The sequence below is a fragment of the Chlorocebus sabaeus genome, chromosome 17 (genome assembly GCF_047675955.1).
Source record: "Chlorocebus sabaeus isolate Y175 chromosome 17, mChlSab1.0.hap1, whole genome shotgun sequence".
Taxonomy (NCBI): Eukaryota; Metazoa; Chordata; class Mammalia; order Primates; family Cercopithecidae; genus Chlorocebus; species Chlorocebus sabaeus.
The window spans coordinates 37,591,947-37,614,284 of NC_132920.1; the positions used below are offsets into that span (position 1 = coordinate 37,591,947).

At 47.0% G+C, this 22,338-nt stretch overlaps 1 protein-coding gene across 1 annotated transcript in view; it reads left to right on the forward strand.

The window, feature by feature from the left end:
• CMTR1 (cap methyltransferase 1) overlaps window positions 1-22,056 on the forward strand; it is a 47,671-nt gene extending 25,615 nt beyond the window's left edge. The window contains exons 10-24 of the mRNA XM_007972744.3: window positions 443-561; window positions 2,444-2,540; window positions 2,855-2,987; window positions 3,711-3,890; window positions 11,574-11,630; window positions 12,403-12,460; window positions 12,967-13,035; window positions 14,019-14,150; window positions 15,069-15,191; window positions 15,872-15,963; window positions 16,670-16,738; window positions 18,136-18,183; window positions 18,952-19,064; window positions 19,687-19,795; window positions 20,557-22,056. Of these exons, the coding sequence (XP_007970935.1) occupies window positions 443-561; window positions 2,444-2,540; window positions 2,855-2,987; window positions 3,711-3,890; window positions 11,574-11,630; window positions 12,403-12,460; window positions 12,967-13,035; window positions 14,019-14,150; window positions 15,069-15,191; window positions 15,872-15,963; window positions 16,670-16,738; window positions 18,136-18,183; window positions 18,952-19,064; window positions 19,687-19,795; window positions 20,557-20,689 (1,532 nt within the window). The 3' untranslated portion in view covers window positions 20,690-22,056. The remainder of the gene's footprint in view (window positions 1-442; window positions 562-2,443; window positions 2,541-2,854; window positions 2,988-3,710; window positions 3,891-11,573; window positions 11,631-12,402; window positions 12,461-12,966; window positions 13,036-14,018; window positions 14,151-15,068; window positions 15,192-15,871; window positions 15,964-16,669; window positions 16,739-18,135; window positions 18,184-18,951; window positions 19,065-19,686; window positions 19,796-20,556) is intronic.
• The last annotated feature ends 282 nt before the right edge of the window (window positions 22,057-22,338 follow it).

A 22,338-nucleotide genomic window follows, 5' to 3' on the forward strand; every position in this document is an offset into this window, starting at 1 on the left:
GTTATTAACAACTACAAACCCATGCCCATCCCTAGTCCTCTGTGCCAGGTGTGGAATGCACTGGGTTGCAGACAGCTCGGCAACCCACAGCATTCCCTCTGCTCTATGTTGATTGTAATTTGGCAGCAAATCCTAAGTCCTTTCTAAACAGTCCTTATTAAAAAATTGATGCCTAGATGTTGGTGCCTTAACCATAATTTGGGTCTTGAAGAGAAAGTTCCAAGAGTTGATGACTTTTGGCTGGTCAACCCGTTTGGGACTGTGTTTCATTATAGCAGGGTACTATTCTTCCTCCTGGTCCATCACTGTAAGGGAGCCTTGCAGGATGGGCCCTAGTTCTGGAGACACCTGATGCCTGTGTTATCTGTCCCAGAGCACTCGTGTCCCAGCTCCTGACATGTATAGGGCAGATGAACTCACTACGACTCTTGTATTCTGACAGGTGAGGGTGGGATTGATGGAGATGGAGATATCACCCGCCCAGAGAACATCTCTGCTTTTCGGAATTTTGTCCTGGATAACACAGATCGCAAGGGTGTCCACTTTCTGATGGCTGATGGGGTAGGTTACCTTTTTTCCATAGACTGATGCATTAAGGATTTGTTATTTTAGAGGTTTGAGAATTGTTTGTTTTGTCTGGTTCTTTAGCTGCCCCCAGAGGTGATATTTCACAATTCAGATGGTAGGGGATGCATTTTTATTCTTTCTGTACATTTTTTAAATGATAATTTTGTAGAGACTGATGTTGTGGATACCTTTGCCTGGAGTAGGGTGATCTTGGTGTTGCTCCTGGTGGAGGCTGTCTATACATGGTCACCTGTAAGCCTCTCATAGGCTGACAGATGGGCACCTCACCAAAGACGGCAGCACGGGAATCCATGGGAGGCTCTTATCAGGGCTGGGCTAAAGTGAAAGTTCAAGAGGCCTTGTCTATGGGCAGCTGCTTGAGGCACAGAGGGAAGCCCATTGCAGCTTTGTTCAGCAGAAGCTCTCACCCACTAATCTGACAATGCAGGCATTCCTTTCTGGAGTGAGCCACCACTTACTCTAGAGGAAGGACAGACAGTGTGGCAGCTGCTCCAGGGTCATATAGCTAGAGTTGAGAAAAGCCTCTGGGGCTCTTTGGGTGGCCTCTCAAGCAGTAGCTGTGTGGCTACTGAAGGAAGGTGGGCAGGATGTCAGCGTGATATCCAAAGATGCCCAGGCTCACTGAAGCACTGTGCACAGCAGGGAACAACAGATGACAGGCTTGGGGCTGGCTGTGAGGGAGGGGCTGCTCTGGCTGAGCAGATGTGGGAGTCTGATAGTGCTTATGAGGCAGCTGTTGCAGTGCGGCAGCTATAGAGTTGCGAACTCAAGGGCTTTCTGCTTTAGCACTTCAGCAGTGTAGAGGGGTGACCCAGGCTTTTTTTTTTTTTTTTTAATTGACTCCATAATCAGACATGCATTTTGAGAAGCATCTTTAAGTCTGGAAGACGCTGCTAAACATTTTTTATCCTGAGTCCTTTAGCTATCACTTTTGTAGAACTGAGTCAGAGAGACCTGGCCTGGTTGGGGCCTGTGTAATAGAGGTCAGTGTCCTTTTTATTTTTTTTATTTTATTGTGAAAAACACAAATTTGATCATCTTAATCATTTTTAAATGTTAACAGCAGTGTTAAGTCTATTCACACTGTTGTACAACAGATTTTCAGAAGTTTTCATTTTGCAAAACAGAAACTATACCCATTTAACAACACTCTGCCACCCGATGTCCCCTGGCCTCCTTTACTTTTATGTAAGCCTGACTCTCTGTCTCCTGCTGGGATCTCACAAGGAGGGAGACCACTCTAGAAATAGCATCACACATTCTTTCGGTAAATATCCTGGCCAGAGAGTCTGCCAGCTGGAGAGAAGAGGCACTGTGGTCTTAGGACAGGAAAGGGGGTATTGTAAGTAAAACCTGAGTCAACAGAGAAAGATTACTGTGACTAGGAAGGTTAACTTTTCTCCTGTCACCAGAGTGGGAAGCCGAAGCAGAGTTTTCTCACTGCACTTACTCCCTGGTCTTGTTAGGACTCACCAGAGCATTCTGTTTCTTATGTTGTGGTTGACCTCTGACTAGCCAATATTTTGCCTCTGTTCTGCCTTACTCTTCCCTGGATTCCCATGAGTTAAAACACTTTCCAGACCATCTCCTTGGAAAAGTAGGCTTGGTTCCATCCCCTGGGAATGATAGAGCAGGAAAGTGGAGCTGGTCCAGTGGTAGGTCTGAGTCCTGTGCTTACTCCATCTAACAAGCCCAGTGACCTTCTAAAATAACTCAACACTGAGCTGCTGCTTCATCAGTCAGATGGTGATAAATGAAAACACTTCAAGAACTCTTGATGAAGATGAGGTAGTGATGTTATTCTCAGTCCTTCTCCTTTCTCTTTCCAACCCCATTCCTTGTGCTCTCATTTCAGGGTTTCTCGGTGGAGGGGCAGGAGAACCTGCAGGAGATCCTCAGCAAGCAGCTGCTTCTGTGTCAGTTCCTCATGGCGCTGTCCATTGTCCGGACAGGTGACACTTCCTCAGCTGTCTCCTCACCCCAGGACCCACTAGAGGCCCTATTGGACAAGAGCATGTATAAGGGGTTGGAGGGGAAGTTAAAAAAAATCTGCTTGTGTTAGCTGACAGGTAGCTAAATGAGTAATTTAGGGAGAAAGAACCCTCAAAGTCCCCTCCAAAACTGGTTCTCCCCCTTAAATTGTCTCTGACTTTTAACAGACCCAGGTGCTGGTTCCTTGACTTTGTCATATTTACTCCCAAGACTACTTCACCCATCTCTTGGAATAGACCCATTGGCTGCTTTTGGTGTTTTCTCTCTAATCTAGGAGGCCACTTCATCTGTAAAACCTTTGACCTGTTCACACCGTTTAGTGTGGGGCTTGTCTACCTGCTGTACTGCTGCTTTGAACGAGTTTGTCTCTTCAAGCCTATTACCAGCCGTCCTGCCAACTCAGAGAGGTGAAGGCTTTCTCTCTATATTAGCCAGATTAGTTGGCTAAATGTCAGAACAGCAAATCATGGTGCATCTCTCTGGCATGACCTCTTAAGCTACATTTAAAACCTTGACTTTAAAGAAGTGATGAGAGCCAACAGGATTCAGGATTCCTGGATCTTTTGGTCTTGTGATGTGCCAGTTCAGCTTTTCCCTCCTTCTCCCAAGCCTTATTCTCCATGCTTATGTGAGGGACTCTCAGCTTGGTCCAGGAGAAGGTGACCAATAGTAGGGACACTTCGGGGGGCATGGGCTGGGAAGGGGCAAGGAGCTGCCATCCAAAGGCACTACTGGGGTCCCAGTGTGACACTGCCCACACACAAGGTGAGAGAAAACGCAACTAATCAGAATTGCCGGGTGGCTTGTTACAAACACATATTTCTGGGCCTTCTCCTGGGAGAGTTTGATTCATTAGGTCTGTAATTTGACAGACTCCCCAGGTGATTGTGACACAGCCCGTCTGTCACAGGGAAGTTAGGAACTACTGCCATAGAGAGTAGAAATAGAGCTTAACAGGGAAGGATTTGAGGGGAACTTTAGTGCGCAAAGGGTCTGTGGTGTTCTTTGTGCATAGGCCTAAGGTTGAATAGGGAAGTTGTTAAGCTTTGTGATTCCACAAGGGGTTGGGGGAAAGGAATGTATGGGGAGGAAGCCCTTGCTCGGTGGAGTGACAGAGTATCTCCTGCCAGGTATGTGGTGTGCAAGGGCCTGAAGGTGGGCATAGATGACGTTCGGGATTACCTCTTCGCAGTGAATATTAAACTCAATCAGCTGCGGAACACTGATTCCGACGTCAACTTGGTGGTCCCCCTGGAGGTGATCAAGGGAGACCATGAATTTACTGACTACATGATACGGTCCAATGAGAGGTAAGCCAACGGGCTGGTTTTTGCTGGCACCACTGAGGTCCTAAGGAAGACCAGAGAGTGAAAGACTGAGTGGTTGGCTCTTGGTATCACTTTGTCAGCCCCGACAAATTGGCAACTGAGTATGGTCTGCTGGTTCCAGGGCTGCCTGGGACTTTGGTTAGTTACCCTCAGGGACCCCCATCCTGCTGCCAGGCCCTATCCCAAGGGTGGCAGGTAGGTGCCTGGCTAGTATAGGCCTGCCCACAGGAGCCTGTGTATAGCTGACAGAGAGCAGCCTGTGTCCCTGGAGGCAGGAGTAATTTCCCTTTAATTGCTGCTGTTTGTAGAAGGCCATCATGCTTGTTGCCTGGAGAAGTCCCTGTTTGGAGGCAGGAGATGGATGGAAAGCATGTGTATAACATGCTTTGGAAGTGCCCAAACTTTTGCCAGCTCATGAGTTTCCCAACTGGTGATCCAAATGCTGTTTTCTGTATCTTCTTTGTTTTCCCCACTCCGTTAGTGGTAATAATTTCAAGTTGTGACATTTGGCTTAGTTTTCTCAGTGGGCAGGCCTTAGAAAAAAGTGCTTGGAGATAGGTTGGGGGGTTGTATAGTAGCAGTGAAGCAACAGAAAGTGCTCTCTTAGGGGGACAAACAGGTGTTGGAAAAGCCTTAGTTAAGGGTCCAACCTTAAGTCCCCCAGAGAAGTTTGAAGATATAGGTGGCCCTGGAGAATCACAGAAGGGGAAGAAGTCTTTGTCCTATTCTCTCCTATTTTTCCAGTATTGCCTTGTGTTTTAACTTTCCACAGTACTACCATATAAGCTCCCTCATTTTGATAGCAATGGTAGGCACCAAAGTGGAGCAGACAGTAAACTTCAGCATGTTATAGATGAGGAAGCAAACAGGCCCAGGGATCCGCCTGGCTAGGGCTTTATAACACTTCTGGGTTATGGAACATGTCTTTTGGCTGAACAAGTGTGCGTAGAAGCATGGCAGAACTGGACTTCTTTTCAGTGGTTCCAATAGCACAGAGTATTTAAGCAACTCTATAACCAACCACTTTTCTTTTTCTAAAAAAGTGGAGGTATAATTCTGTAAGTGAAATGCAAATCTTAAGTGTATACTTTAATCAGTTTTGACAAATGCATATAGCCTTGTAGCCTACCATCCCTATTACAATAAAAAACGTGACTGGGCGTAGTGACTCATGCCTGTAATCCCAGCACTTTGGGAGGCCGAGGCGGGCAGATCACGAGGTCAGGAGATCGAGACCATCCTGGCTAAACACAGTGAAACCCTGTCTCTAATACAAATACAAAAAATTAGCCGGGCGTGGTGGCAGGTGCCTGTAGTCCCAGCTACTTGGGAGGCTGAGGCAGGAGAATGGCGTGAACCCAGGAGGCGGAGCTTGCAGTGAGCTGAGATTGTGCCACTGCACTCCAGCCTGGGCAACAGAGCAAGACTCATCTCAAAAAAAAAAAAAAAAAAAGATAAAAACCGTTTCCATCATCTAAGGAAATTTCCTTGTGCCCCTACTCAGGCAACCCCAAGGTAACCCCTCTTCTGATTTTTATCACCACAGGTTAGTTTTGCTTGTTCTAGAACTTTGTATTTTGTGTCTGGGATTTTTTCCTCATCATGTTTTTGAGATTCATTCATATTGTGTTAGTTGGTTTGGTTTTCTTGCTGACTAGTATTCCATTCCATTGTATGGGGATTCTTTTGTCAATGGCCACTTGACAGTTTGGGGCTGTTACGAATAAAGCTGATAAAAACATTCTTATACAAAGCTTGGGTGGACAAATGTTGTAATTTCCTTGGGTAAATACCTGAGTGGGAAATTCTGGATCATAGAGGAGATGTATGTTTATTTTAAAATACCACATAGTTTTCTAAAACACTGTGTGTGTGTATCATATATATATACACACACACACAAAATAAAACAATGTATATGTATATAGTATACATATAATATGTATATTATGGCTGGGCGCCGTGGCTCATGCCTGTAATCCCAGCACTTTGGGAGGCCGAGGTGGGTGGATCACCTGAGGTCAGGAGTTCGAGACTAGCCTGGCCAACATGGTGAAACCCTATCTCTACTAAAAATATAAACTTAGCTGGGCATGGTGGCACATGCCTGTAATCCCAGCTACTGGGGAGGCTGAGGCAGGAGAATCGCTTGAACCTGGGAGGTGGAGGTTGCAGTGAACCGAGATCACGCCATTGCACTCCAGCCTGAGCGAGACTCCGTCTCAAAAAAAAAATTGTATATTATATATAAAAACAATAAAACAATTTATATACATTGTTTTATTCTCCTTCTGACAAAGTATGAAGTTCTGATTACATCTTTGTCAGCAGGTGGTATTATCAGTCTTTTATTTTAACCATTTGGTGGGGTGTAGTGTTATATCATTGTGGTTTCAATATGTATTTCTGTGACAACGGATTATATTGAACCCCTTTGTATGTGCTTATTGGCTACTTGTATATCTTCTTTTATGAAGTGTTTCTTCAAGTCTTTTGAACATTTAAAAAAATTGATTTGCCTTTTTATTAAGTTGCAGGAATTATTTTACATTCTGGATACAAGTCCTGTGAGTAGCTGGGATTACAGGCACCTGCCACCATGCCCAGCTAATTTTTGTGTTTTTAGTAGAGACAGGTTACAACATGTTGGCCAGGCTGGTCTTCAACTGACCTCAGGTGATCTGCCCACCTAGGCCTCCCAAAGTGCTGGGATTTCAGGCATGAGCCACCATGTCTGGCTGACCTTTGGCTGTTTTTAATTGTTTTTGTTTGTTTGTTGTTGTTGTTGAATTGTAGGAGTTCTTTATATATTCTGGATATTAATCACTTGTCAGATATGTAATTTGAAAATATCTGGGATTCTGTAGGGTTTTTTTTCCCACTGCATTCATTGTGTCCTTTGATGCACTTAAGTTTAAAATTTTGATGTAATCCAATTTACCTATTTTTTTCTTTTATTCCTTGTGCTTTTGGTGTTATATGCAGGAAATCATTGTTAAATTCAATGTCATTAATCTTTCCTCTGTGTTTTTAAAGAGTTTTACAGTTTCTTTTTTTTTTTTGAGATGGAGTCTTGCTCAGTTGCCAGGCTGGAATACAGTGGTGCAATCTCAGCTCACTGCAACCTCTGCCTCCCAGGTTCAAGCAATTCTCCGGTCTCAACCTCCTGAGTAGCTGGGATTACAGGTGCATGCCACCACGCTCAGCTAATTTTTGTATTTTTAGTAGAGACAGAGTTTCACCATGTTGGCCAGGATGGTCTCCATCTCTTGGCCAGGATGGTCTCCATCTGTTGACCTCGTGATCCTCCCGCCTCGGCCTCCCAAAGTGCTGGAATTACAGGCATGAGCCACTGCGCCCGGCCAAGTTTTACAGTTTTATCTGTTACATTTAGATCTTTGATTCATTTTAAGTTAATTTTTGTATATAGTATTAGGTGAGGGTCGTTTTGCATGTGAATATCTAGTTTTCCCAGTACCATTAGTTGAAAACACTGCCCTTTCCCCATTGATTGGTCTTGGCATCTATCATTTGATCATATATATAAGAGTTTATTTCTGGGCTATCTCTTCCATTGGTTTATGTGTCTGTCTTTATGCCAGTAGTAGACAGTTTTTATTACTGTAGCTTTGTAGGAAGTTTTAATATCAGGAAGTGTGAGTTCTCTAACTTTGCTCATCATTTTCAAGATTATTTTGGCTATTTGGTGTCCCTTGAGATTCCTTATAAATTTTAGGATGGGCTTTTCTATTTCTGCACGTATATATGTGTATATATATAATTTTTTTAATGTTGTGAATTTCCCTTTAAGGATCCTTTAGGGCCAGGCACGGTGACTCACACCTGTAATCCCAGCACTTTGGGAGGCCAAGGCAGTTGATTACTTATGCTCAGGAGTTTGAAACTAGCCTGGGCAACATGGTGAAGCCCTATCTCTACAAAATGTATAAAAATTAGCTCGGCATGGTGGCTTATACCTGTGGTACCAGCTACTCAGGAGGCTGAGGCAAGAGGATTGCTTGAGCCCAGAAGGTGGAGGTTGCAGTGAGCCAAGATTGCACCACTACCCTCCAGCCCGGATGACAGAATGATACCCTGTCTCAAAAAAAAAAAAAAAGGATGCTTTAGCCGAATCTCTTACATTTTGATATGTGTCTTTTAATTATCCTATGGCTCATATATTTTAAATTTTTTCCTTATGATTTGTTCTTTGATTCATAGATTATGTGTATGTCATATTTAATATTCAGATAATTCAGGATTTTTAAGATATCTATTAGATTTAGTCACACCATTCTCAGAGAATGTATTCTGTATGATTTTGATCCTTTGAAACTTAATGAGGCTTATTTTATGGCCCATCATATGCTCTATCTTGGTGTTGCTTGGTATAATGTTCTATAAATGTTAATTTGGTCAAGTTAGTTCATAGTGTTTTTCAGATCTTCTAAATCTTCACTGATATTTTGAGTACTTATTCTGTCAGTTGCTAAGAGGGTTGTTAAAGTCTTTAACTATGATTATTGAGTTGTCTGTGTCTCCCGTTAGTTTTGTCAGTTCTTCAGTTATTTGGGATCTTTGTTATTAGGCATATGCACGTTTAAGACAGTTTTGTTTTCTTGATGAATTGACCTTTTATCGTTATGAAATACCCTATTTATTTCCAGTAATAACTCCTTGTCGGAAAGTCTGCTTTATCTGACATTAATATAGCCACTTAAGCTTTCTTTAGCTTAGTGTTTGTATGGTCTTTTTTTGTCCTTCTACCTTTGTCTTTATGATTAAATGTGTTTCTTATAGACAACATGTGGGTAAGTCTTACCTTTTTGTCCAGTCTGACCTGGATAAAAGTCTCAGCATTTTAATTGGGGTGATTGGTACATTTACATTGAGTGTAATTATTAATGTTTGGCTCTAAATCCCCTATCTTGGTTGATTTCTGTTTATCCTGCCTGTTCTTTGTTCTTCTCTTCCTTTCTTCCCTCCATTTTTGGCGGGACTAATTCAGTATTTTTTAATAACTAATTCAGTATTTTTTAAATACTTCAGTATTTTTTAGTATTCCTTTTATCTCCTTGAGGTTTTTTAGATGACTTTATTTTGTTATGTTTTAGTTGTTGCTCTAGAGATTACAGTATGCACCTTTTATTAGTCTGCCTTCCAAAACTATTTTGTTGCTTTATGAACAGTGTAAGAACCTTACAACACAATACATGCTATTCTTTTTGTCTTTGTGTTTTTGTTTTTATATAAACCCTAGTTTATATAGTTACTATTTTTACTTTAAACTGCTTATAGTCTTTTAAAGATGCACACGCATGCACATATATATCTAATTTTTTTTACAAAAGGTCTTTGGTATTTACTGACATACTTACCCTTTCTGGTGTTCTTCATTCCTTCCTGTAGAACCAGATTTCCATTTGGAATCATTTCTCTTCAGCCTAAAGAATTTCTTTTAGCCTGTCTTTGTAGTACAAGTCTGCTGGAGACTAATTCCCTGCTTTTGTCTATTTAAAAATATATTTAGGCCAGGTGTGGTGGCTCATGCCTGTAATCCCAGGACTTTGGGAGTCTTAGGCAGGTGGATCACCTGAGGTCAGGAGTTCGAGACCAGCCTGACCAACATGGTGAAACCTCGTCTCTACAAAAGTGCAAAAATTAGCCCGGCATAATGGCGGGTACCTGTAATCCCAGCTACTCGGGAGGCTGAGGCTGAAGAAGCACTTGAACCTGGGAGGCAGAGGTTGCATTGAGCTGGGATTGTGCCATTGCACTCTAGCCTAGGTGAGAGAGCAAGACTTTATCATAAATAAATAAATAAATAAAATGTATTTAGACCAGGCATGGTGGCTCATGCCTGTAATCCCAGCACTTTGGGAGGCCGAGGCAGGTGGATCACTTCAGGCCAGGAGCTTGAGACTGGCCTGGCCAACATGGCGAAACTGTCTGGCAAGAGAATTGCTTGAACCCAGGGGGTGGAGGTTGCAATGAGCCAAGATCGTGCCACTGCACTCCAGCCTGGGTGATAGAGTGAGACTCTGTCTCAAAAAAAAAAAAAAAAAAAAAAAAAAAAAAAAAAATATATATATATATATATATATATATATATATGTATGTATATTTCCCTTTCATTTTTGAAGGATATTTTCACTGGGTATGGAATTTGAGGTTGATGTTTTTTCTCTTAGCACTTTAAAGATATGATTCCATGGTTCTCTGCCTCCCTTGTTTCTGATGAAAAGTCAGCCATTATTCCTGTTGTTTTCCTGTATGTCATGTGTCTTTTTCCCTTTGGCTGCTTTTAATATTTTATCTGTTATTTTTAGTATATCAACCTTGATACATTTATATGTGGTTTTCTTTGTATTTATTCCGCTTGGGGTTCACTGACCTTGGATCCCTGGATTGATTTCGTTCAACACTTCAGGAAATTTCTTGGCCATTAGTTTGTCAATATGTTGTTTTATTCTTTTTTTTTTTTTGAGATGGAGTCTCGTTCTGTTGCCCAGGCTGGAGTGCAGTGGTGCAATCTTGGCTCACTGCAGCCTCCTCCTCTGGGGTTCAAGTGATTCACCTGTTTCAGCCTCCTGAGTAGGTGGGATTACAGGCGCCCACCACCATGCCTGGCTAGTTTTTGTGTTTTTAGTAGAGACAGAATTTCGCCATGTTGGTCAGGCTGGTCTGAAACTCCTGACCTCGGATGATCCGCCAGCCTTAGCCTCCCAGAGTGCTGGGATTACAGGTGTGAGCCACCACACCCGGCCTAATGTATTGTTTTATTCTTTCCTCTGCTTCTGGAACTCCAATTATGTTTATGTTAAGCAGTTTGCTATTGTCCCCAATACCTAGATGATCCGTTTTTGTTTTTTTTTTTTTTCACTTTTTTTCCTCTTTTATGTTTCAGTTTGGGTTTCTGTTGACATGTCTGTCCTCCAGTTCACTGGTTCTTTCCTCTACTATGTTCAGTCTGCCAATCCCAGCAAAATAATTACTCATCTCGAACATATTTTCATTTCTAGAATTTCTATTTGCCTTTAAAAAATACAGTTTCTATATCTTTGCTGAAAATCTTCACCTTTTTATATATGTCATTCACCCTTTCCAATAGATCTTTTAACATGTTTATCACAGTTATCTTAAAGGCCCCATCTAAGAATTCCAACATTTGGGCCATCTCTGGGTCTTATTCTGTTGGCCTGTTTTCCCGCTTGTCAATGGGTAGCATTTTCTTGCTTCATCATATGCCTCATAATTTTTTATTAAATGCCAGACATTGTATGTAAAGAACAGTGAAGACTAAAGTAGAAAGGGTGACTGTTACTATACATGGGTCAAGTAAGCTTAGTCTATAGTTGAACCAAGCCTGGGCTTTGAATGAGCTCACCTCTACTCTCAGATGATTTAAGGGTGGGATTAGAAGCTTCCTTTTAGTAGGACTTGGGATCTAAGAACTGAGTGACTCGGTTTTCCTGTTCTACCCTCATCCTTCAGTAAGCCCCACATAACTGCACTGTGGGGTAGGGGTGTGGATTTGTTTCTCAACTCTCCAGCTCCTTCACCAAACGTAGAAGGCCACTGCTCCAGTTTAACCTCTCTGTCCTGATGTCAGTTACCTGTCTTTTTTGGTAATCCTGAGATCAAACAATTTTTTTTTTCTTCTAGCCACTGTGGTCTGCAGATCAAAGCTCTGGCGAAAATCCATGCCTTTGTTCAAGACACGTGAGTGTTGCCCACTTTTCAGAAACCACCTATTTCAAGGGAAGATCTTGCTTTGCTCCTCCCCCCAAGCTGGTTGTTTTTCTCATTTCAACAAACATTTTAAAACACCTACTCTTATCTCATACTCTGCTATGGTCTCTGAAGGATGCCAGAGAAGCATATGACATGAACCTTGTCCCCAAATACTTTACACTGTCTTTGGGCAGATAAGAGTAACCCAGGAAAAGGATACAGGAAAGTTTATTAACAGTGCATCAGAGGGTGTACAGTGGCATAGCACAAATAGAATACATAATGTCCAGGGGACACAGAGTAAAGAGTGATCAAGAGAGGAGAGGTAGGACTGATCAGAGAAACCTCTGGTAGGGGGTGAACATAAGCTAATTCAGCCTTGAGGGGCATGGTGACATCCGCTCGGACAGGTTTGGTATGGCCTGTGTCAGCAGAGGAGGAGCTAGAACATGTTGACGGGTGATTGAAAAGGGGTATCAGAGAGGACCTTGGCATCCAGGTAGTCTGGAGGGCACTTTCTCCTTTCCCACTGTGATGAGAAGGGCAGGTAATCCCATTTCATGTATGTTTGAGCTCCTGTCTTCAAAAGGAGAGCCTTGCATGTGTTGTAATCACGCTGGGCCAGTGGCAGCATAGTGTCTGTGTGTACACTCACATGTTCATTCATTCAGGCCTCCTCTCTGTGGGATGTGAGGGGTGCACAGGGGGCACTCCTGTGCCTCTTAGAGATTTTAATCACTAACTGGCTTCATATTCCCAGGACACTGAGTGAGCCTCGACAGGCAGAGATCCGGAAGGAGTGCCTCCGACTCTGGGGGGTGAGTGTCTCCCCCAGCCCATTGCTGCTTTGGGGCAGGGAAGCCGTAGAGAAGAATGGGGTTAACTTCCAATCCTGTCACCTTAGGGTCTCTCCGCATCCAAAAATACATGCTACCCTCACAGCATCCCAGAGGTTGACATCTCGGCATTGCTGGTAGTTACCTCCTTGGCCCTTTCACTGCAGGTTTGACCCTGCAGCTGGGTCAGAAAGGACTAAGGGGTGGGGTGTGGGGAGGTGGACTGGCATCAGTTTTGCAACTGGTGGCCCCATGTAGCAGCACTGACCACAGAGAGCCCCAGAGAAAGGGCAGTAGCCTTTGGGGTGCATTGCCACAGGGTCTGAAAGGGAGCAGTGAGTCCACCTCCATCCCTATCAGCCTAGCCTCCTTTGTTGTGTGCCATTCCTCCTCCCCAGTTTGACCCTATCCTCCACCTGCGTACACTCATACATGGCCTCGGTCAAACGGGCATTTGAAAGTCAAGGCTCTTTGCTGTCTTATTTCAGATCCCAGACCAGGCTCGTGTGGCTCCTTCTTCCTCTGACCCCAAATCAAAGTTCTTTGAGCTAATCCAGGTAAGACTGGTATCTGTGGTGGAAATAAAAAGTTAGAGATCTGTCTCTAGATGTGGATAGTATCACTGAGGCCCCAAATGCATGGCCTCCAGAGGGTTTGTGCAGATGCCCCTCATGGATTCTAAGGGGCAGAGCTAAGGCTGCCACAGTGGGGAACCTTTGGTATAGGGTGTTGAATTCCCCAAGAGCAGAGTCAGGCCAGTGGAAGATTCTCATCTTCAGTGCCTGTGCTCAGCATTCCTGCTACCCAAAGGGTGGTTCTGGCTGTGTCACCCTGGCAAGTTCAGGGTCCTGTGGGATTTGCCTACAAAAGAGACATAGAGTGTAGGATGATCTTAGACAAGGGAGCTGGGCATAGGGTGAAGGGAGCTGCCAGGGAAGCCCACAGCAGGGTTGGCCTAACCCCAGCTTCTTAGTCTTATTTCTGGTGACCTGGTCCTCAGAGTTCTTTTGCCCTGTTTGTTCCTACCACTCAACCTCCAGCTTTTACTTGGGCCTCATTTAAATCTAGCCCAGATCATGGGCAATTGTGCTGGTTTTGTGGGGGTCAGGGAGTAGAGACCGAGGTTCAAGATGCCCTCAAAAGAATAGTATGTGTACAATTTTCTAAATGGGGTAAAGAGATTACTAAACTGTTCTCAAACCAACTGCTGGAGAATCCTTGCTTTTAGTTTTATTGAAGGGGCAGCTTTTATATTCTGGTGACATTTTCTTATAGGTCTGGTAAATTGATCTGTACCTGGGGACTCAGTGTTCTTTACTTTTCCAGCCTCTCCTAATAGGTCCTACAGGAACATTCCAAGCAGATGGAAATAGATCCCATTTAGTGCACAGTTAGGTAGAGAAGGGGGTGTAGGGGAGCATATTTCAGAGAGCCAATGCTTCCTGTCCCTTGCCTTGTCGAGCCTGCCCCCAGCCCATATAGGCACCCATACTGTCCCTTCCCCCAACCTGACAGTGTTTTCTCTGACTCGTGGCTGCAGGGCACTGAGATTGACATCTTCAGCTACAAGCCCACACTGCTCACCTCTAAAACCCTGGAGAAGATCCGCCCTGTGTTTGACTACCGCTGCATGGTGTCTGGCAGTGAGCAGAAGTTCCTCATCGGCCTGGGGGTAAGTCTGCAGCTGGCTTCCTGCCCAGCTTGGGATGGTGGATTTGCCCTTTGTGGGAATCTGGACTGCTGCCTGCCACACTTGGTACATGTTCTCTTGGCACTAAGTAGCTGTTGCTTTAACTCTAGTGAAGGTATTTCTTGAAACTTTATTTCCTTTCTTCCTCTGAGTTTGCCAAGTGTCATTCATTCATTCTTTCATTTGTTTCTTCAACTCTGTGCATTGCTAAGGGGAACACTGCCGCTTTTCTTGTGATACAGAGCTTCCCAGGCTAGCAGCGTGGTCACGAGGCTAATCTGGCTTGAGCCCATGCAGCCATTCCTTTGCAACACCACCACCACCCCATGCCATCCCCCGTCTTGCAAAGATACTCCCTGTCCCTACCCTGGGCCCCCTGGAGTCTAGAATGAGGTGAGGGAGAGCCTTGGCAAGCTCTTTATCTTACTTAACTGGGTAAAGTCATTGCTTTTTCCTTCAGCTCTTGACTTGTGTTTCTATATAATTTGATCCTGTCTTCCTCAGTTACTTCTTTTGTGTCCTCTCACACTTTGTCTTTTTCTCATTTTACTTACTCTCTCCTTCTCTGCTCTCTGGACTCTTCACCAAACCCACCTTAGACATACACGAAATTGGATCTTTTTTGAGGGCCACTAATTATGGACTTAGGTCTTTTGAGTGGTGCCCTGTGCCTGTTCCAAGGCTGAGCCAGATCTCTGCTTCTCTTCTGCAGAGGCACTGGAGAACACTACTATCATTATCACTAAAGTATAATGGATTTAATTTCTCATAGACATTTTCTTCTGACATTTCCCAGTCCCATCAGTTTGTAGTTGCCAACTAAAAGCTCTTTTGAGAAGTAAGCCTTTTATCCTTCGATGTCCATGCCTTCCTTACCCGACTGTTTCTCTCTGCCTATAGAAATCCCAGATCTACACGTGGGATGGCCGCCAGTCAGACCGCTGGATCAAGCTAGACCTGAAGACAGAGCTGCCCCGGGACACACTGCTATCTGTGGAAATTGTGCATGAGCTGAAAGGGGAGGTCAGAGATGATTCTGCTCAAGTGTTGGCCCTGCAGCTAGGGGACTAGGGAGCTGCTGAACCTGGCCTTTTGCCCTGAGTTAACTTGGTTACATTGTGTGGTGGCTGACAGGGCCGAAGGCTGGGCTAAGGCTTTATAATGACTCTTCTCCCGGAGCAGTTGCTCTAAGCCACAGTGGTTCAGGTAAGGAGGAGCGCAGTCTCTGTGCATCAGAGGAGACCTCGATTGTCTCTGTGCATTAAGGGCCCTACTGAGTCTACGGGGTATTTTTTAGCAGCTGATTTAGTTTTTGACCAGAGATCCCTTGGGAAAGAAGAGACTTGTTATTTCTCAGGAGCCATGAGTATGAAATCTATATGGTAACATTCAGCACAGTCAGTAGGAACAGTTGGCAAGGGGTGTAAGCCAGATCCTGGCTGGAGTGCCATGGCAGCAACCTCACTGGGTTTGAGGTTCAAGGGGCCTCATCACCCAATGCCTTGGATCTTACCCTGCTCAGAAGCCCAGGCCAGTCGTTCTGAGAAGCAGCTGGGAGGGAGACAAGAGAAATATCCCGCATTTAGAGCCCTACCTTTCCCCTGGCTATAGGCGGAATGGAGCCAGCATGCCATGGTGGGGGTTAGTGGGGCCTGAAGGCTGACGCCTGGCAGATTGGGCAGTGTACTTACTTATCCTTCTAGGGGAAGGCCCAGCGGAAGATCAGTGCCATCCACATCCTCGATGTCCTTGTGCTGAATGGCACCGATGTTCGGGAGCAGCACTTTAACCAGCGGTCTGACCTGGGCCCCAGGGTAGGGAGGGTGGGGGTAGGCCAGGGCAGCTTGGGAGGACAGCAGCCTCCTGAGGTGTGGCCCCTCACCCAGGCCTTCTCTGCTTGTCCACATCCTGAGTTTCCCTCTCCCACCCACTGGGTGGTCCCAAAGTCAGGGTGAGAATTGGTGTTGCCACTTCAGAGTTGGCTAGGGCTTGGGCCCTGGTTATCAGAGATACCAGCACACTCCATTTTGCCACAGCTGCTCAGGTTGAGGTATTTAAGGTTGAGCAAGAGGGTGACCTTGTGGGAAGAGGGGTACTCCTTGGAAGAAATATCCTGTGCTTGAGTGGTCCCATTTAAGTTGCTTCACCTGAGTGGGTGCACTGTGGTGTCCATGCTTTGGGGTGACAGGGCAGACACATACAATAAAGATGATACTTGAAGTTCTAGTGGAGGTGACTGAGCACAGCTGAAGGCATACTTCAGGAAAACCAACCGACATAGTGAAATTAGAGGTCAGAATCCACAGGGGTGGGGCATGAATAAAGACGTCGGTGGAGAAGGGCAGGGCGGGCATCCTGGGGGACATGGGTGCTGCCTCTTGGAGCAGTCTTGCCGCAGATTCAGAAGGTTCTCTGACTGGAGCTGTGAAAATGCCCTGGGGGTAGGGGTGCTGGTGGAGGCATCCTTGGCTTGCCTCTGAGAGAGACTGTTTGGATTGTAGAATTCAGCTTGCCGAGAAATTTGTGAAAGCCGTTTCCAAGCCCAGTCGGCCTGACATGAATCCCATCAGGTGAGCGTGTGGTCCCTCCCCTCCATGCTTCTTTCTGGCCAGTACCTGCTGCTCCTGTCCAGTGAGGGATGGGAGGGCTGAGTGGAGGGTACTAGGCAAGTTGGTGTTAGAGACAAGACCATTCTTGCTGAGAAGTTTGTTTGAGGGTGCTAGGTAGGTGACTTGCCCCAGAGCATCTCCCCATCCTGCCTGGCAGTGGGTGAACTTCATTCTGAGAGGTTAAGGCATCCTTGTTAAGATGCACGTGCTTCTGAAAGTGCCAGCCCACCTCATGAATCACCCGTTCCCACTTGAGCATTGTTAGCACATCACCTGGCCTTTTTATTTTTTTTTTTAGGTAAGAAATGGGTGCTGAGGGAATGGGAATTTTGAACATGAAAAAGAGAAGAATGGTTTGAGGGAATGGGACCCCCAGTGCTGAGGGAGAAGGCCAGGGTTGTTGTAATGTTAGATAGTGGGAAAGTTCCAGGACCCTGAGAGAGAAAGGAGGAAGAGAACAGAGTCAGGAGGAGACAGATGGAGGACACACTTTTCCACGGTAGGCTGAGGTCTGAGGTTATTGCCAAAGGGTACTGCTTAGCCCTGCTCTTGTGGGCTTCATGTGGCTGGAGACTGAGGTATCTAGTTTACACTTTATCCACATTATTTTTGTTCTTTTTAACATAAATTTACTTAGTTAAAATTAAATTCAGTATTGAGAATGCACTTTATAGGTGGCATGTGAAAGTCTCAAAGGAATTTCTGTCTGCACTTTAAAATGTCCTGTCTGCTAGGTCCTGAAAGACAGCTCCCAGGGGGAACCTTGCCTTCATTGCTTGTGGTTTGATTGCTGGATTTCTGGGAACCTTCCCCAGTAGCAGTTCCAAAGACATGTTCAGGGCCCCCAAGAGCTGACTGTGGGCGTCAAACAGGAGCCCTGCATCCTTGTTAGGGTTTCCCCACCCGCTGTGGATAATAGGACTATTAGGACTGTTTAGCAGTAACTTGTTACGGAAGGCCTAAAATCCATGTGGACAGACCTGGGCAAGAGCCTACTCCTTGGTTTTCTCCTCTCTGGTGATGGTGAAGATGACTTGGGGGTGAGAATGCTGACGGAGACATCTTTGTCTGCCAGACTTTTCTTCCTCTTTCTGCCTCCTGTCTTCCAGTATCCGTAGTTTCACTCCCGAGTTGCCCTGACACAGGCCTGAGGAGCTGCTTGGCAGCTCTGAAACCCAGGGCTTGTCTGTGTAGAACAGCCACAGGGCAGGCTCGGTGTCCTTGCTGCCGGTGGGCTGGGTGGTTTCAGGGAGGGCCTGGGGCCCAAGCCAAGGTCAGGTGCAGTCTCCTGCCTCCCAGCTGCCTCCTGGACGAGAATGTCCCCCAGGAGGCCTTTGTCTCTGTCCCTCTACCCGCAGGGTGAAGGAGGTGTACAGACTGGAAGAGATGGAGAAGATTTTTGTCAGGTGAGTGACTTGACCGGTGAAGCTCAGATTCAAGAGGAGGTGGGGGTGCGGCCGTGTCCTGGAGTCATCCTCCGTTTCATAGAGATGGGTCAGGGGTGGGGTGGTGAGCTGGCTCCAGTGGTCCCCTCACCTCACCTGCCTCTCTGCAGCACCGCTGCAGTCAAGAGCCCCCCGGCTGAGAGCTGCTTCAGCATCCTATCAGGAGGGAGCCGGGTGGGCTGTGTCAGGCAGAAATACGGGCTCATTGATGCTGTCACAGTTACGATGGGCCCTGTGAGGGGCAGAGCAGCAAGCTGCTGGAAATACCATAAATCCCAGCTCCCAGTGCTGAGAGAAATTGAGCCTGGAGGGGTAGAAGGGGCATAAATGCGTCCTCATATTCTTAGTGGTGTGCGGGTGCTCACAGATCTCAGTCTCCTGGGTGTGCTTATGTGGAGGTTACATTAACGCTTTAGTGGCCACAGTATTGCCATTAGCACCCATGGTATCAGATCTCACCCTTACTGGTGTTACCCTGAAATCCTCCAAGCAGCAGTGACACAGCAGGGTCATTTGTTACTCCCCTGCCTCCACTGCCTGAGTAGGAATTCAGGACCTGAATTCTAAACTCAGCATGGCCACCCACTCACTCGGCTCTGTGCCTCAGTTTCGTCTTAAGTCAAACCAGGATCAGATACTACAGTTGGGGTGATTTTATTAGTCAGAGACTAATTTTATCAGCCAGGGCCTTTTCTCTCTCTCATGTATATACCTTCTTGGGGAAGTCAGGTTGGAGATGAAGATCATCAAGGGCTCCAGTGGCACCCCAAAGCTCAGCTACACAGGGCGTGATGACCGGCACTTTGTACCCATGGGCCTCTACATCGTCAGGACAGTGAATGGTGGGTGAGGAGGGACTGTTCCCGCCATCCCCTCCCCTCTCCCCTCTCCCCACCAGGTGATGGGCCCAGACCCTACCTGAGCCAGAGCGAAGGGCTCCCAGCTAAGGTGGGTAGCAGCTAGGCTGGCATTTCTCTGAGGTGTATGTTAGGGGACAGTGTTCCCTGAGCCTCTTCTGTTCTTTCATGGGCCCTGGGAGTTGGTTAGGGAATAGGGAGAGGAGCTCAACTTGTACACAAGCACGTGTTGTTCTCATGGCAGGAAAAGGGCCTTCTCAGTAGATAGCGCAGATCCAGAAAGTCAAGCTTGGCTTCTTCCATTTTGCATCCCCCTTTCTTCACAGCCCTCTGGCTAACAGAGTCCTATATCTGTCAGAGTCCTAGAGATGTTACCCTGATGGCAGGTTGGCAAGACTGGGGTGGGATCGTTTAGAAGTCATTGCTTAGTCATTCTCCTGGAGCCCCTTTGGGCTGGTGATGAAGGCTGCTGCCTCACGGGCTGTTCCCTGCTTGCTTTTGCGGGGAGGCAGGAATAAGACCACCAGGAGTGGAGGAAGGCACGCACCTGTCCTCCACAAGTGCTTTGTGTCCCCTTCTGGGCTTCATCCCCTCTTCCTCCCGTCAGAGCCCTGGACTATGGGATTCAGCAAAAGCTTCAAGAAGAAGTTCTTCTACAACAAGAAAACCAAGGACTCTACTTTTGACCTCCCCGCAGACTCCATTGCCCCATTTCAGTAAGTAGCTCTCCTCCAAGCCTGCCCTCCTTAGCAGCCTCAAGTACTCCTGCAGGATGTCAGCCAGCTGTCCTGGGGCACACCCTGGTTCCTGAGACTGTTGCCCATGTAGGGGTTCCCCTGAGCACAGGCCTGAGAACACCTTTGTGGGGATGGCAGCCCCCTGCAGGTGTGGCTGGGCCTGGGTAGAGCTGGTGAGGGAAGCATGATGCCTGGACCTGCTGTGATGGTTACGGGCCTGGCTGTGAAGGCCCATCTGGGCAGCGTATCCACCCCATGGAGCAGCCACGTTTCGGTGACATTCCAACACTGACCTGATGGTGGGAACATGCTGAGGGCCCACAGCCCTGCCGCTTGGCACTCAGGGTCCCAGCTGTCCCTTTTTAGGACCCAGTGTCCATTAGACTGTTGGTCATAGGCTTCCCCAGCAGCCCTAATGTGCCTGTAATTAGCCACTGACATTTTCTGTCACCACACTACTAATACTGTTCTGTTAGAGAAGCACAGACAGATAAGCCAGGAATATCAGTCATTGTAGGAATCCAGTTGGATGCAATTAGCAGCAACAGCTGTTTGTTGGGAAAAGTTGGTTCTGGGAGGCAGGGCAGAGCTAGGGCCTACTGGGTACCTTTTGCCTGCCAGGGGGAAGACCGTCAACTAAAGTCATTGACAGATCCCTGCGCCCGACACCCTTAAGAACACTTGCCCCTGTGCCATCTGGGTGCAGTCCCCTAACCTCTTTCTCCTCCCTCTCCTCCCAGCATCTGCTACTATGGCCGGCTCTTCTGGGAGTGGGGGGATGGCATTCGTGTGCATGACTCCCAGAAGCCCCAGGACCAGGACAAGCTGTCCAAGGAGGATGTCCTCTCCTTCATCCAGATGCACAGGGCCTAAGAGCCTCAGGATGCGCCACCCCTGCAGAATGCCCTGTCATTCCTGAGACGGGGCCACCTGGGGCCCATAGTGCTGGCTTCTTCCCCCTCTTGAAAAGGGACTGGGGAGCACTGCACCTGGCATGAGGAGTGGGTGGCCTCCTCCCCATCCCCCTGAAGAGCTCAGGCAGGGCCCTGCAGAGAACACTCCCACGTTCCTTCTGGGACCACCTGCCTGGGAACTTTCCCCTGCCAGGACTCAGCCTGAAGGAAGCTGCTCCTGAGGCAGGTATGAGGTCAGTGCCTAGGGCACGTGGGGCCGATGGAGGACATGTCAGAGTGGCAGAGCTGTGGGCTCTGCTGTTCTCTCCTGCATCCTGTAGACTCACTTTTCTGAGTTCCATGCACTGCCCTGAGGGTAGCCATGCCCTTGCTTTGCCCAACTTTTTATTGGGCCATCCCTGAGTGGGTGGAGACTTGCTGTCGTGAGCTGGCCAGGAGAACCTGCTATAAAAAATCACGGTTTTGTTTCTTTGAACTTACTGTTTTGATGCCAAGTTGGAGACGATTTTCTTGTCTCCTTCCCCCATTCATCCTGGCCTTCCCTGAAGTTCTTCCTAGCTCAGAGGTCTGACAGTCCAGCAGGGTGGGAAGGAGGGAGTGTGGGCCATCCGTCCCTGATACCACATTGAGATCCTGGGAGCCCTCTCTTTCGTACTGAGTGTGGAGTTGTAGAGCCATCCTAGGTCCCATCCCCTCTTGGTCCAAACATTGGGCAGCGCTAGATGGCAGGAAGCAGCCTTGAAGACCCGTCTTTCTCTCCCCCACAGCAGCAGTGGCCCCACCAGTAACCAAGGGTACCTCCAGGGGTTTGGGTAGCGCTGCCCTCTGGCAGTCATACACCACTGTCTGCCATAGCTGCTCTAGGGTCTTGACAGAATTCTGAGCTGGAAGTGCAGCTCCCTTGCTACCCTTTCCCTTCCTTTTTCTTCCCTAATAAGGAGGTACAGTCTGCTTTTGTCTGTCATTATGTGGTCACTCCCATTTCCTTTATCTTGTCCGACAACGCAGAGAGGAGGGGGAGCTGGGCCGTAGCTTGGGGTGGGGGAGGGCACCTGTGGTTGTTTTTAATGGGAAGTACCTCTCAGAGATGTTCATGCAGGCTCCCTAGGGCCCCATCCCAGTGCCAGGCTGGTTTCCATGGAGATAGGGCACTGAGGCTCCCGTGAGGTTGGAATCGACTTCACCATGGGGGTCCTTCAGCCAGCATCCAGCTCCCCACCCCCAGGCTGGCAGCAGCACAGCTGAGATGCTGTATTTCCACCCAATTCTGGGTATATCAGTGTGTCTTGCAGAATCTTGGATCATTAAAGATAAACATATTTTTAATGCCTGTGTGGCTCTGTGTTGGGGCTGCTGCTGTTTGTCCTCAGTGCTTTGTGGTCTGAGACTGGCTTGGATGAAACAGCGTGGGTCAGAAGTGAAGGGGAGGCAGCGCTACTCAAAGCAGAGGAGAGAAAAGAGGGTTTGTTTAATCGGAGCCTGTCCAAGCTCTTGGGCCCCTGCAGGGCTCCCAGGGCTGCTGCTTGCTGCTCAAGAGGGGGCCCAAAGAAGAGTTGGGGGAAATTATGCAGCTCCTGTTAGAAGCAGGGACTGCAGATGAATGAACCC